The sequence below is a fragment of the Salvelinus alpinus genome, chromosome 34 (genome assembly GCF_045679555.1).
Source record: "Salvelinus alpinus chromosome 34, SLU_Salpinus.1, whole genome shotgun sequence".
NCBI lineage: Eukaryota > Metazoa > Chordata > Actinopteri > Salmoniformes > Salmonidae > Salvelinus > Salvelinus alpinus.
In genome coordinates, this window is record NC_092119.1 from 27371946 (window position 1) to 27387845 (window position 15900).

Here is a 15900-nt window from a genome sequence, read left to right on the forward strand (position 1 = left end):
TAGTGAGGGAGATATAAGTCTCAGTGAAGATATAAGTCTCAACTTCAGTGATTTTTGCAATTCGTTCCAGTCATTGGCAGCAGAGAACTGGAAGGAAAGGTGGCCAAAGTAGGTGTTGGCTTTAGGGATGACCAGTGAAATATACCTGCTGGAGCGCGTGCTACGGGTCGGTGTTGCTATGGTGACCAGTGAGCTGAGAAAAGGCGGAGCTATACCTAGCAACGACTTATAGATGAATCCTGACTGGTCTCCCAGTCTCTGCCGCTGAAAAACATCCCCACAGCATGATGCTGCCACCACCATGCTTCACCGTAGGGATGGTGCCAGGTTTCCTCCAGACTTGACGCTTGGCATTCAGGCCAAAGAGTTCAATCTTGTTTCTCATGGCCTGAGAGTCCTTTAGGGGTATTTTGCCAAACTCCAAGTCATGTCATGTGCATTTTACTGAGGAGTGGCTTTCGTCTGGCCACTCTACCATTAAGGCCTGAATGGTGGAGTGCTGTAGAGATGGTTGTCCTTCTGAAAGGTTCTCCCATCTCCACAGAGGAACTCTAGAGCTCTGTCAGAGTGACCATCGGGTTCTTGGTCACCTCCCTGACCAAGGCCCTTCTCCCCCGATTGCTCAGTTTTGAAAATGGTGCAATTCACGCATGTTTCTGAGCAATCGGGGGAGAAGGGCCTTGGTCAGGGAGGTGACCAAGAACCTGATGGTCACTCTGTGGCAATGGGAGAACCTTCCAGAAAGACAACCATCTCTGCCTCACACTACCAATCAGGCCTTTATGGTAGAGTGGCCAGATGGAAGCCACTCCTCAGCTCTAGGAAGATTCTTGGTGGTTCCAAATGTCTTTCATTTAAGAATGATGGAGGTCACTGTGTTCTTGGGGACCTTCAAAGCTGAATAATTTTTTTGGTACTCTTCCCCAGATCTGTACCTCGACACAATCCTGTCTCGGAGCTCTATGGACAATTCCTTCGACCTCATGGCTTGGTTTTTGCTCTGACATGCACTGTTGACTGTGGGACCTTATATAGACAGGTGTATGCCTTTACAAATCATGTCCAATCAATTGAATTTACCACAGGTGGACTGCAATCAAGTTGTAGAAACAGCTCAAGGATGATCAATGGCAACAGGATGCACCTGAGCTCAATTTCGAATCTCATAGCAAAGGGTCTGAATACTTATGTAAATAAGGTATTTCTGTTTTTATTTTTAATACATTTGCAAACATTTCTAAAAACCTGTTTCTGGGGTATTGTGTGTAGATTAATGAAGAACAAAATTTATTTAATAAATGTTTTAATAAGGCTGTAATATAACAAAATATGGAAAAAGGGAAGGAGTCTGAATACTTTCCAGAATGCACTGTATGTGGAAAAACGAAGGCAGTAACAAGGCCTACAAAGTTGTTATATTGTTGTGTATGTTAACTGCGGCTGTTTCTATTAACAGGCCTACTGAATTTCGCGCAAAATAGATCAGAATATTTATGGGTAATTTTCCTCTCCAATACATATGCCAGCATTTATAAATAACTGAAAATTGGTAACTATTTACATTGAAATTAGGCTTATGTAAAATAGTTTCAGTATAGGCCCATAGACCTAACAATTATTAGTTAAGTCTATATATTTATACATCTATAAATAAACGAATACATGTTCATTAGCTGCGTGCACTGGAAATAATAACAGGTTATTAATCAATAGGCTACAGTGCATTCATAAGCTCACTATTTGGCAGTGGAGGAAAAAGTACCCAATTATCATACTTGAGTAAAAGTAAAGATACCTTAATAAAAAACGACTCAAGTAAAAGGGAAAGTCACCCAGTAAAATACTAAGTAAAAGTCTAAAAGTATTTGGTTTTAAATATACTTAAGTATCAAAAGTAAATGTAATTGCTAAAATATACTTATGTATCAAAAGTATAAATCGTTTCAAATTCCTTATATTAAGCAAATCTATTTAATTTAGGGATAGCCAGAGGCACACTCAAACACTCAGACATAATTTACAAATTAAACATTTGTGTTGCATGAGTCCGCCAGATCAGAGGCAGTAGGGATGACCAGGTATGTTCTCTTGATTACTGCGTGGATTCCAGTCCTGCTATGCATTAAAAATGTAAGGGGGACTTTTGGGTGTCAGGGAAAATGTATGGAGTAAGAAGTACATGATTGTCTTCAGGCATGTAGTGAAGTAAAAGTACTCAAAAACATAAATAGTAAAGAAAAGTACAGATACCAAAAAATAAATACTTAAGCAGTACTTTAAAGTATTTTTACTTAAGTACTTTAACACTAGGCTACTGCTATTTGGCAACAACAACAAAAATCTACCAATGTATCTTACAGGTTCATAAACTATTAATAAACCCAATATACACGATTTATTAACAGTTTATAGATTCAATATATCCTAGACCTACCTACCTTATTAATATAAAGTGTTACCAAATATGAGTAGCTCATCACTTTGTCTGGGGAAAGAACAGGGGAGACACAAGCATCTTGATTTAAAAGGTAGCTTACAATTGCTGCTCCTCGCTAGGGGCGCTGGTTGAACACAGTACAACAGAGAAGACAATGTAGCCACTCAGTGTCAGCCAAATCCATGATATTAACACAATCTAAAGAGCAAAGGGGAGTTTCCAAAGTAATCAAACCCGTCCAACTTTCTCATTTACAGCTATAGACCACTGAAAATGGATCCTATTAGGGCTGCTGCTCCTTTGCTATGGTTTTCCCTGTGCTTTGGGAATATTATGGAGGCAGCGGTACTTGGATCATTGCAGTACCCCTCTAGCGCAGATGATAACGGGCTTGTTTCACATCTGGATGAGCAGAGTCGGAGAAAGCCGACCGCGGTGTCCAGGAAAGACCCTCCGATAAATGATACTATCGTCCCCCATGACTATATGGTATCACTATACAGGACACTCTCTGAAATAGAGAGAAGAGGTCTTAACAGCAGTGTTCCTCGCTCCGCAAGACACGCCAACACGGTGACCAGTTTCGTGGATCAAGGAAAAGGTGGGTGAAAGTGATATCAGTAGCCTAGGCTTATTATTATTACTCGAGGTAGACTGTTAACCATGGTGGTTGTCATTTATTCTGGGTATGAAGAATATTCATGTAGCTGTTTATACTGCATTTAATAAGTTATTTGTGATTAATTGGTTAACCTACAATCAATCAGTTATCCAAATATCTACAGTGCCATTTGCTGTATTATAGCTCAGCCTATGTGGACTAGCCCATGTTGGAAAAGGATATGGTAAATACGAGACTGCAAAGGCAACATGCAACAAGTGCTTTGGGTATATTTACAAAAATGTCATAGGATTAACTTTTTTTCTCCATATAGTAATTAATTTATTAATTCATTAAAATCGCAACTCATCATTCAAAAAACATAAATGGCAATATCTTTAAAAAACCCTAACAGCGAATTGCTTGACAATTTCCTTCTTCAGCATCCATTATTTATGAATGCATTAATTTCAAATGCGCTCCTATAGGCCTACACATTCCGACAACAATGACTTATTGAAAAGTCGAAAGTAATGTAGGCTACGAATGAAACATTATTTGGGACGGTATAGTACATTTGTTTCACATTTATTTGGGAAATACTCGAAATACTTCCAACTAAATATGTAGGCAAATGTCTCCGATTTCCAACATCTGCGATGTATAAACCTCACTGGCACCTTGAGCTAAACACTTGGAAAAGGCCTGCTTTCCCCCAGTCCAGGTGTTGCTGATAAAAAAGATACATGTAATTTAAAACTGGTGTTCAAAGATTGTCACAGAATATTTGTTTTAATAAATATACTGTTTCAGTAGGCCTATTCCATAACATTTTATTGCAAGAACAAGTCACTAAACTAGCTATGTCCAAAACACACGTATCCCTTAACTACAGTATATCCCAAACTATTGTTTTCTATTGGGCTATTGTGCATTTTTGTTAGTCAGGACTCGGAATACATTTGTATGTAATATAAATAACAATGTTTAAGGATAATTTAAACCTATAAATGACAACAACAACAACAATAATGAAAACTATAATTATAACAACAACAACGATTATTAGAATTTTTGTTTGTAGGGACCTGTGGAAAATAATTATTTCTCTACTCCCTCTCTAAACATGTTATACTGTGTGTTAAGTAATGTGTTATTCTTTTCAAAGGAGTTCAGTCATTTACATTGTCTTTTTGAGGATTCCAAACTTGTTTTAATTATCAAACAAAATTAGGAGGTAAAAGTGCAGGTAGATTCCATAAAAGGCATGAATATCTTTTCTGTCTTGACGCAATATAATTTAAATGCATCAATGATACAATAATTATAATTTTATATCCCTGAAGAGTCATTTCTTGTATTTTGGTTTCAGAGTCAGCGATTGGTATTACAACAATATTATAGTTTTTTTATTGATATCATTTAGTTCCATCTATTTTTTGGGGGTGTGGGGGGGGTCAATGTGCACCTGCATGTGATTTTGAATGTATTGCAATGATTTTCCTATTCACTTGACCCAATAAAACTCTGAGAGCAAGTTCACCTCAGGTACATGTAAACACAGAAGGGATGAAAAGAATCCAGGTTCATCTTTTATAAACTGAGACTACAGCATTGTCTGGGTTATGTCATTGTTTTGTCTAGCAAGCGGATATTTGCTAGGATAGTCCTGCTCCCTTCACCTTTCATTGTCTGGGTATTTCACTTAAGCCTGCCTGGCTGGTCTTTCTCACAGGGGGACAACGGTTACAGATCCTCTGCATTCACCAAAGACTTGTGTGTTCTTTTCCAGCAGGAGCCTCACTGTACACAATTATGTTTTATTTTGAGGTCCCTTCAATAATGCATCGATGACATGATGCCACAATCTGGCCTTGGATACTTATGGTACTCATCTGTATTGGAGAAGAAAGTCCCTTCATGTTTTACCATGGAACTGTGGTTTTGTCCTCAGGTTGCACTGTATCTCAGGACCTCATGCTTGGGCTGGATGTCAACATCAAAACTTTTGAAACAGTCTGTTCCCTCTTAGCAAGCTTTCCCCACTGCCACATCTCATGGTTGCAACTGTGGTATGGCTGATATACTGTGAATAGCTGTTACGTGCCTATTTAAATTATCAGCGGAGAGGAGGACGTGGACTTGACTAACACATTAGAGATGCATAGAAATGATTTAAAGATTCTACTGTCTTTCCTTTTCATGTATGTGATACCTCATCAGGAGGTGAGTGCCAGGTCGCTATCTGTTTGTGGATTACAGCTGTATGTGCACCCAGAACGTTATGAAATCCGAACATTACACTAAACTTACATTACATTCCCATCACTTTGGTGTGTTAAAATCTCGAAAGCCACCACTCTGAAATGTATAACTATGGACAGAGGAAGAGAGGGAGTTGAGGCCACTTCAGTTTAAATTTCTCCAGTGTCTCGCCAAGCCCTCCGCTCACTCAATCAGTGTAATTAGTGCATTCTGCCAAGGGCTTGGGCCTGACTAGAGGTCAGCCAAGTGCTTTCCTCCTGGCCTGCTCCTGCGGCTTTCGTCAGCTCTGTTGCTTGCATGTGGACTCAGGCGATTCAGGCCCAAACAGTATTCCCACCAAGGGGGACACACACAGACAGCACTTCATGGCCGCATGCTTTCTGTCCACCTTAGAAAGCCACTGCAATTGACCAAAGGGGCGTTTCTGCCAAACGTTGAATACTTGTTTACATATGGTCACAGACACTCAAAGAGATTTAAGTCGGCTGACGTCCAGTGCTTGATTTCGTTTACCACCCTCTTTTTGAGTAACTGTGTTTTAATAACTGTGTATGTGTTGGTGTGAGATTCAAATGACTAGCCTGTGTTTTCTTCCCCTACAGATCCCTTCTCCTGGGGAAGTGGCCAGCGCTATCTCTTCGACCTCTCCAGCCTGTCCAGGACAGATGAGATCGTGGAGGCAGAACTGAGGATCCTGAGAAAGCCACCGCTGGATCGCCTCCCTATGCTGACATGGGGCAGGAACCTTTATCGCCTCCTCCTCTACACATGTTCCTCTAAGGGGAACTCTGGGAGACGGCTGCTGGACTCCAGGACAGTCGACGTTCTGGACCGCGAGCCTCCGAAATGGGATATCTTTGACGTGTGGGCCAGCGTGAAAGCTCGGTGGAGGAGCCACAGGACAGCAGCGGGCAATGACCTCCTCGTGGCCTGCTTTGACCTGCTGGTTGTTTCGGAGTTGACCAAAGAGGCAGCCAACCCTCTTACAGTAGGGCTGGGACGCCGGTCTCGGCAGCCCCAGGAGAGGGCCTTGCTGGTGGCTTTTTCTCGCACCCGCAGGAAAGAGAACCTGTTCAAGGAGATCAGGGAGCAGATGAAGGCAGTGCGAAGAGACTTGGGTTTTCTGGACCCTTCGGACCTCTCTGGTGACGTGATTGGTCACCTACCCAGGCGACGCCAACGCCGGACTGCCCTCACCGGCCGATCTATAGGCGGAGCTGGTGGGGGAGGAGGGGGAGGTGGTGTTGGAGGAGGAGGAGGAGGAAGGGGCGGTGGAGGCGGGGGGCGCAGGAAGACTCGCTGCAGCCGTAGGCCGCTCCATGTCAACTTCAAGGAGTTGGGCTGGGACGACTGGATCATCGCACCGCTGGATTATGAGGCGCACCACTGTGAGGGCGTGTGCGACTTTCCGCTGCGCTCACACCTGGAGCCTACGAATCATGCCATCATTCAGACACTTATGAATTCTATGGACCCTGAATCCAGCCCGCCCAGCTGCTGTGTCCCCTCCAAACTCAGCCCCATCAGCATCCTCTACATTGACTCTGGCAACAATGTGGTCTACAAGCAGTATGAGGACATGGTGGTGGAGAGCTGTGGCTGCAGGTAGCATGGCAACAGATAGGGGTGGTGGTGCAAGTCTTGCGTGGCGCTAGTCTCGTCATTCTGGAATTTTGGACTGGTGCTTGCAAAGAGCGGAGTCTGATTGTTTTGTGGGAAAATACGTTGGTGGTTTAAAGCGCTTCTTAACACTCGCCTCCCCCTATCTCTTCCCCCTAAACCAGCTGTATTTTGTGATTTGTTGAAAAAAGTACAGACAAGTATGCTCATTACTGATCTGCCTCTGCTTAAGGGGAACATAATCTTATTTGCTGCTTAATTTATGAAAAACGTGTCATTGAGCTGCCATTTTATTTCTTGAGCTCTTTAGCATTTTTTTTTACTCATAACATGCTCTGGCTCTCTCTAGTCTCTCTCTCTCTGTCCCCATGGCTCTGCATGTTGTTCGATGCTGTCAACTTCAGTAAATGTCTGCTATGCTTCTGACTTTGGTTCTAGAACACTGCTTTAGTAGTGTATAAAACATCAGCCCTAGCTTTGAATTTACTGAGCAGCAGACAGAATTTGTTGGGATGAATAACAAGCCCAGATTTATAGCGTTATGATAACAGTGTTAGAGTACATTTGTGTGCCTATATGGAAAACTCAAAATAACATTAAGTAAATTATAACATCTCACAAGACATCTGTCCAATAAACTGCTCCCATTGTGCTTGCTCTTACCAAAAAAACAAAATTTCAAATGTATGGGAGGACACAATCAAAAAGGACTTTTGTATATTGCAGTTTGCAATTGCAGCACATAGCCTACACACTTCTTACTTAAGACACTACCGTCATCTCTTGGACATGGTTAAAATATAGTTTTTTAGATAAATGCTGCGCTTGGTGTTGTGAGCAACCTGGATATTATTATTAATCTTTTCAGCAGGACAGAGAACGTCACCCATTTTCTGGAGTTATCAAATCAAATCAAATGTATTTATATAGCCCTTCTTACATCAGCTGATATCTCAAAGTGCTGTACAGAAACCCAGCCTAAGACCACAAACAGCAAGCAATGCAGGTATAGAAGCACAGTGGCTAGGAAAAACTCCCAAAAGCCAAAACCTAGGAAGAAACCTAGAGAGGAACCAGGCTATGAGGGGTGGCCAGTCCTCTTCTGGCTGTGCCGGGTGGAGATTATAACAGAACATGGCCAAGATGTTCAAATGTTCATAAATGACCAGCATGGTCAAATAATAATCACAGCAGTTGTCGAGGGTGCAACAGGTCAGCACCTCAGGAGTAAATGTCAGTTGGCTTTTCATAGCCGATCATTGAGAGTATCTCTACCGCTCCTGCTGTCTCTAGAGAGTTGAAACAGCTAACAGATAAGCTAACAGTTATCTGCTGTAGAAAACCTCTGTCTATCAGCCGAAGGAACAGTGATCTTTAGTTAGGGGTATGGTAAGGGTCCCATTTACACAGCTAACTTCCATCAGTAGCTGTGTGTCACCATGCATTTGCTTATATGCACTCTATGTCATTACATAGATCATTACTATGCAAAGATCCAAGGTATATGATATGGAATATTTAACAGGCGACATGGAGAATTTGAAATGTATTTTTATGGCACGAAGACTGATTTATTATTTCTTGCAACTGAGAAAAGTTAGATTTTGTCAGGGTAGGCTATGTACTACAGCTGGTAATGTATATGACTTAAACAAGCAGATCCCATGATCACTTGAGATTGAAATGGCGATTCAACTCCCTGTAAACAGCACAGACAAAATAGGCTATAATGTCCATAGGAATTCCTTGTTAGTCAGTGAAATGGAATATTGAAATTCACTTTTTAGCACTTCAGGTACTGAATTATAAGAGCACATGATTTTGCAAAATAATATTGATCAAACAGATACGTGTGTTGGTCTTTGGATGTCATTTTCACTTATTGAGTTTTATTTTTCAGTTCACTCTACTTGCATATTAGCCTGGTGGTCCAGATATGTTTGTGCTTTAGCCAACTCTTCGATGCCGTGTTTGTTCATTGTCATTCCAAACGTAGGTATCACGGCAAGACGTAAGTTAACACCTGCTTAAACTCCCCACTGTATATTATTTCACAAATCCCAGATGAATCACATTAACACAAGGTAAATAAATATGCACATTCAAGACATAGGAAACAAAACTACTTGCAATGAGTAAACTAGGCACAGGTCATATGTGATGTCCCCAAGAGAGAATTCTTGCGCAGATGTTTCATAGTATTGGTAAAAGCCTTTTGCTTTAAACTCTCTCGTGAACGCTTTGGTTGCTACGCTGTTTGTGGTAACGTCATATCACTGAGTCTCAGTTTAAATTGAATTATATTTCCTGTCATTCCAAGTTAAACTCAATTTCTTGAATTTAATTTGAGATTAGCGAACCCTTCTGCATGACCCTAGCCTGGTGTATTGAGATCTATAGATTATTTTCTTGAAGTAGATATATTTCCATCTTTTTGCACAAACGGCAAAATAGGTGATACTTTGACTGAAGACTGCATTTCTATGTATGGGGAGTATTTGTACTGATATACAATATGTGAGTCAAACGTAATGTACTAATATCATATTTGAGCGTTTGCTGCTTTTGTTTGAAATTATGTTTGTCAAAATATTTCATTTACTTTCTAACCAAAATCCAAAGCAGCTTTCTTGCATTTTGTTCTACATTTTTTCATCCAAACCAGAGATTGTTTATTTTTTACGGTTTTCTTTCACGATTATGTTCAACCGATTTGGTTCTTTATGAATTAAACAAATCCATCTAAAATGACTATATTGGCATTTTGAACTAAGGACTATGCTCAAAAACAAACCGACCGCAAGAAAATCTCTGCTTGTGGTTTATTTTCAAACAGCAGAGGAAATTCAGTGGCACAATCTCCAGGAGGCAGATAATACAGCTCCCCCAACATAATTGATATCACCTAACAGACATTGAACAATAGCAAAGTTTCCATCAATTTGCCATAATTTCTATAAATGTTTAATACAATTCAAACATTAGTCAAATAAAAAGGGGGCGTAATGATATAACTTCCTGTAAACTCCCCTATTGTACACATTTTCTAAGAAAAGTGGTTACTATTTTCGCTGATAGTCACAGTTCGCATTTTCAAAAAAGAGTTACTCTCCTTTTTGAAGATAGTTTCAACTGCAGTGACATTCTGCTCAGTGGAAAACAGTTACCATAGAAGCTTCTTGATTAGCGTGTATACACTTGATCTAAATTACATAAATATGGCAAAGGATAATTAAACAAAAGTGTCAGGCAGAAAATAAATCCCAAAAGCTAATGTGGTCCAGAGAGTAGCTCCTCTGGTATGCTGTGCCTTGATATCAGAAACATTTCTATGTGTCTGCTTTGCTTGTATCCATGTCCTATTACAACTACTTTGTACAATTGCTTTTTTCTGTTTCTTTGTGAATCATCATGCCAAACACATTTTCATAAAAATGTCAGGACAAGGCAGTGATTGGATTGTTCCATACTTCATTGCATGTTTACTTCAGCAAGCTTGTCTTAGCACGTCCACTGTCTTGAAATAGTATTCACACCCTGCACAGTTGTCACATATAGTTGCACATTTTGTGACTGTGACTAAACTTAAATCTGCTTGAAAATCTGTGGCTGTAAATCAATGATCACCATTCAACTTGACAAAGATTGAGCAATTTTGCCAAGAACAATTGACACATGTTGGGATGTGCTTTGAGTGTGTGGAGTGTTGTGGAAATCTTTGGGGAAAAATGCCTCAAAATCACAGACTCTAAGCCTAAGGCAAAAAAAGGTGAAAGCTGTGCAATGGTTAGGATGGATGTTGTTTCGAGACTACAACGTGTTGCTGTGAATGTATGACTGCATTCTGTCTCGAGATCTGCATGCTTAATTCTAATTTAACCATATTATCAGTTGCAGCTTGATCTAGCAATGTTAAAGTTAGTATCTGTTAACACTGACATCTTTTTTTTGTAAGCACATTTATTCATTATTGAAGTGAGATTCTGATATGAAATGCCCAGTACTTAACATCTATGCAACGTGTATTTCCCCATCATTTTGCTCCTACCTATTCAAATATGCAGTCTTCCCCATTCTTTGAAAGGGAAATTCGGAAAAAGGTAGCCTTTCCCTTTCTTTCCCCTCCTTTTTTGAACAAGAGAGCATTTGCTTTCTGGCAAAAACCCATATGAAGTTCACAAACACAAATTGTATGAAAGACATGTAGGAGGATTATAGTACAAGTAAAAGCTATTTTGTTGAGAAGGGAAATGTTTGAGATTTAACCGTTAGACGGCCATTAGTTCTACATGTGTTCATGTAAAGTGCACTGTGTGTATGTATGTATTCTATGGGTTATAAAGGTCTGTAAATAATGTCATTGTAAATTAACTGTAAACAGCTCTTTTCTCTTTTGGAAATATCTTATAGTAGTATATATTTGAAAAATAATATGTAAGCACACTTTATCTTCATTTTCTGTTCACCTGTTTTTTTGTACAGATTATTTTATTAAATATTGTATTGATGATAATAATATGTATAATCTTCCTGTCCTCCTGACTGTAAGTGCCATTGAGAGCCTTCGTAATACAGGTAAGAGCAAAACTGTGATAACCACAGTCTTCCCTGTATGGCACTAGCTAGATTTGAAACATAGACATCAATAGAGACAGGAGCTTTTGACCTTGGGACAAAAATAACCAATAGTTGATGTTGTGGGATTTGGATATGTCATGATGTAATTTTGTTATAACAATTTGAGGGAGGCTGAAAATAAGCTATCTTAATATCATAACAAAACATAACAAAGGAAAACAATACAGGGACTTGGTAAAATTATGATTTGTTGCAGACGATGGTGGAACAGGAAAGAACCAGAAAGAGACCTGCCCCACTAAACATTAAACAGTAATACTTGTTTGATTTGCCACAATTCAATCCACCAGTGCAAGATTACTACATTTCCCCCCACAAAATACCATTGTCTCATGGTTTAAATCAAGTATAAGCAAATTAAGGGTTTTTGTCATTCCCTTTAAATGGGGGCCAAAGATGGAGATTAAAGTAGGCTTGGTTTACACAGGGATTCTTTCCTTCAATATCTCCACAATGCAGCTGGTGATGGTTCTCTACAGACATGTTTCCCTCTGTTTCCCATAAGTAAAAACTAGCTTGGGGTACGGGGTACGGTAAGATATATTTACCTGAAGCAGATCTTTGAGCATGCACAGGTGCCTCGGCTGTCAGTCCATGGCCAATACCAAGTTCCTTGACAGAATCTTTTTTATTATGACCACGAAGCATGTAACAGTGTGCAGACAATGCTTAAACCAAGATTTAGTCCTCAGAATAACAATGTTGCAGGCATTGTATAACTAACGTCAGTTTCTCCTTCCACTGGCCAAAAAATGATATACTTGGGATACTGCATTTCCCCAGTGGCAGTCTTGGAATCCATATTTTCACTCAGCTCGTTTGAAATGTAGGCCCGCTAGGTGAAATGTGAATCCAATACCTGTTTGAAGACTTGGTGGTTAAGACTTAAATTCAATGTTTAGTTTAATCCACTGGTGTCATTCCTGAGCTTGAGTTTATTTCATTCAAGCAAAAACCAAATGGGAACTTGTTGAAAAACATTTTTGATCTTAGATGACTTTGCCCAAAGGCAATTCAAGAACCTTATCCGTTTACTGTCCTAGAATTTGCAATCCTTCAGTTGCCAGCAAGCCCAACACATCCTTCCAGACACAAAAAGGGCTGACAACTTAAAGTTATAAATGCTTTCTCTGACAAAAGCAAACTCTTACTTCCAAGATTATATATTTTTTTGCTCAAATAATAGTCTTGGTTATTGCATTCAAAACACAGAGATCACCTTCACTTAAGCGGTCAAGAAATGGTTCAATTCCAATAATTTACCAGATTCTGAAATGACATTAATTAAAGTACTGCTATTCTGGCAACTTGACATTTATACACTAGCAGAAATAATTGCAAAGTATTTTGGCTCATATTTTGACTAAAATGAGTAGGAGTGCTGATCTAGGATCTGCCCCCCCCCTGTCCATATAATCAAAACTGATCCAAGATGAGAACTCCCACTCAGACTCTTTATGAATATGGGCCCTGGAGTCTGTTTTAGGTCCCTGCCTCGGTTCAACCCAACTGAGGGAAATGCCACTACATCTTTAGAATGGGGATAAATGTTCTGAATCAGTTCTTGTGTGTTTTGGCTGTACATTTCTGTCTCTATTGGCATTTAGTTGTACTTTTATGGAAGAAATTGACTATTTAATCCCTCCTAAAGAGGCGGGAAGTAGTCACATGATTTTCTGAATTGTGGGCAATTTGATAAAGGGACCATGCCATTGCTTTAAATGGATACGCGCAAATGAGAGAAAATATTAACTCAGACACCACTACATTGTTTTTCTTTGTGGGAAATAGAATTTAAAAACCCAATAGTTTGTCATCAATGATACATTTATTTGTCACACAAAATCTTTCTTAGGAGTGATCCCCATTTTGGGGCAGTTAAGAGAAATGTGAAAGAAGTAGGGGACTGCAATCACAAAGCAAGTCAATGGATGTGAAAGAACATACACCGAGTGTACAAAACATGAGGAACACCTTCCTAATATTGAATTGCACCCCACCCTTTTGCCCTCAGAACAGCCTCAATTCGTTGGGGCATGGACTCTACAAGGTGTCGAAAGAGTTCCACAGGGATGCTGAACCATGTTGACGCCAATGCTTCCCACAGTTGTGTCAAGTTGGCTGGATGTCCTTTGGGTGGTGGACAATTCTTGATACACACGGGAAACTGTCGAGTGTGAAAATCCCAGCAGCGGTATAGTTCTTGACACAAACCGGTGCGCCTGGCCCCTACTACCATACCCCGTTCAAAAGGGACTTACATGTTTTGTCTTGCCCATTCACCCTCTGAATGGCACACATACACAATCCATGTCTCAAGGCTTAAAAATCCTTCTTTAACCTTTCTCCTCTCCTTCATCTACACTGATTGAAATGGATTTAACACAATTGAAGAGGATTCAATAAGTGACCATTGTCCGGGTGGGCATCAACTTCGTCGGGGGCGGCTCCGGTGCGGGGCGAAGTACCCACTCCGCTTGTGGATACGTCATTGGAGGAACCGGACCGTGGATCGTTGCCGGAGGCTCCGGACCGTGGATCTTCGCCGGAGGAACCGGACCGTAGATCGTCGCCGGGGACTCCGGACCGTGGATCTTCGCCGGAGGCTCCGGACCGTGGCTCGTCGCCGGGGACTCCGGACCATAGATAGTTGACCGTGGTTCGTCGCCGGGGTCTCCGGACCTTAGATCGTCGCCGGGGGACTCCGAACCGTAGATAGTCGCCCGGGGGACTCCGAACCGTAGATAGTCGCCCGGGGGACTCCGGACCGCCGACCGTCGCAGGGGGCTCCGTACCGCCGACCGTCGCTGGATGCTCCGTACCGCCGACCGTCGCTGGATGGCTCCGTACCGCCGACCGTCGCTGGATGGCTCCGTACCACCGACCGTCGCTGGATGGCTCCGGACCGCCGACCGTCGCTGGAGGGCTCCGGACCGCCGACCGTCGCTGGATGGCTCCGGACCGCCGACCGTCGCTGGATGGCTCCGGACCGCCGACCGTCGCTGGATGGCTCCGGACCGCCGACCGTCGCTGGGGGGCTCCGGACCGCCGACGGAGCTCTCCGGACCACCGACGGAGCTCTCCGGACCACCGACGGAGCTCTACCACCGACGGAGCTCTCCGGACCGCCGACCGTCGCTGGTGGGCTCCGGACCGCGGATCGTCTCAGGTGGTTCCGGACCGTGGACCGTCTCAGGAGGTTCCGGACTGTGAAACGTCGCCGGAAGCTCTGGACTGGGAACTGTCGCCGGAAGCTCTGGACTGGGAACTGTCGCTGGAAGCTCTGGACTGGGAACTGTCGCCGGAAGCTTAGTGCATGAGACCGGCACTGGTGGTACCGGGCTGGTGACACGCACCTCAGGACGAGCGCGAGGAGCAGGCACAGGATGTACTATACTGTGGAGGCGCACTGGAGGCCTGATGCGTGGGACCGGTACAGGTGGCACCGGGCTGATGACACGCACCTCACGGCGAGTGCGGGGAGGCGGCACAGGACGTACTGGACTGTGTAGGCGCACTTGAGGCCTGATGCGTGGGACCGGTACATGTGGCACCGGGCTGATGACACGAACCTCAGGGCGAGTGCGGGGAGGAGGCACAGTGGACTGTGGAGGCGCACTGGAGGTCTAGAGCATAGAGCTGGCACAACCCGTCCTGGCTGGATGCTCACTTTAGCCCGGCAAGTGCGGGAAGCTGGCACAGGACGCACTGGGCTGTGAAGGCGCACTGGCGACACAGTGCGTAGAGCCGGCGCAGGATATCCTGGACCGAGGAGGCGTACTGGAGACCAGGAGCGCTGAGCCGGCACAACCCGTCCTGGCTGGATGCTCACTTTCGCACGGCAAGTGCGAGGAGCTGGCACAGAACGCACCGGGCTGTGGATGCGCACTGGAGACACATTGCGTATCTCCGCAAAACATGGTGCCTGACTGGTCCCACGCTCCTCGCGGCGACTGTCTTGCTCCAGACACCAAACCATCCATTCTACCTCATCACTCCCCTCAACTATCCCACAATACTCCTCGCTCAGTCTCTCCCAATATTCCTCTTCGTCCTCAGATTCGCCCCTCGGCTTCGCCGACTAACCCGTGTGTCCCCCCTATTTTCTTTTGGAGCTGCCTCTCGGGCTTCAGTTGTGGTCGTGAACTTCGGAGTTGCCGTTGATCCTCCTTTCTCTCCCGGGCCCAGGATGTCTGCTCCTCCTGGCCACGCTGCTTGGTCCTTTGGTGGTGGGATCTTCCGTCACGTTCGTTTAGAGATGGATTGGACCAAGGTGCAGCGTGGTAGGCATACATCTTTCTTTTATTTAAATGACACCAAAAAAACACCAAAATACAAA

The 15900-nt window shown here is 42.9% G+C and overlaps 1 protein-coding gene across 1 annotated transcript; it reads left to right on the forward strand.

Moving 5' to 3' along the window:
• Positions 1 to 2634: 2634 nt before the first annotated feature.
• LOC139563635 (growth/differentiation factor 6-A-like) lies at positions 2635 to 11433 on the forward strand. The gene is made up of 2 exons (XM_071382474.1): positions 2635 to 3038; positions 5906 to 11433. Exons 1-2 carry the CDS (start codon positions 2711 to 2713, stop codon positions 6910 to 6912), a joined length of 1335 nt encoding a protein of 444 aa, XP_071238575.1. The 5' UTR covers positions 2635 to 2710; the 3' UTR covers positions 6913 to 11433.
• The last annotated feature ends 4467 nt before the right edge of the window (positions 11434 to 15900 follow it).

Bases quoted from the DNA above. Each gene is read 5' to 3' on its own strand.
- LOC139563635 (XM_071382474.1), top strand. From the start codon at position 2,711: ATGGATCCTATTAGGGCTGCTGCTCCTTTGCTATGGTTTTCCCTGTGC. The intron at 3,039-5,905 runs GTGGGTGAAAGT...CTTCCCCTACAG, and splicing joins TTTCGTGGATCAAGGAAAAG to ATCCCTTCTCCTGGGGAAGT.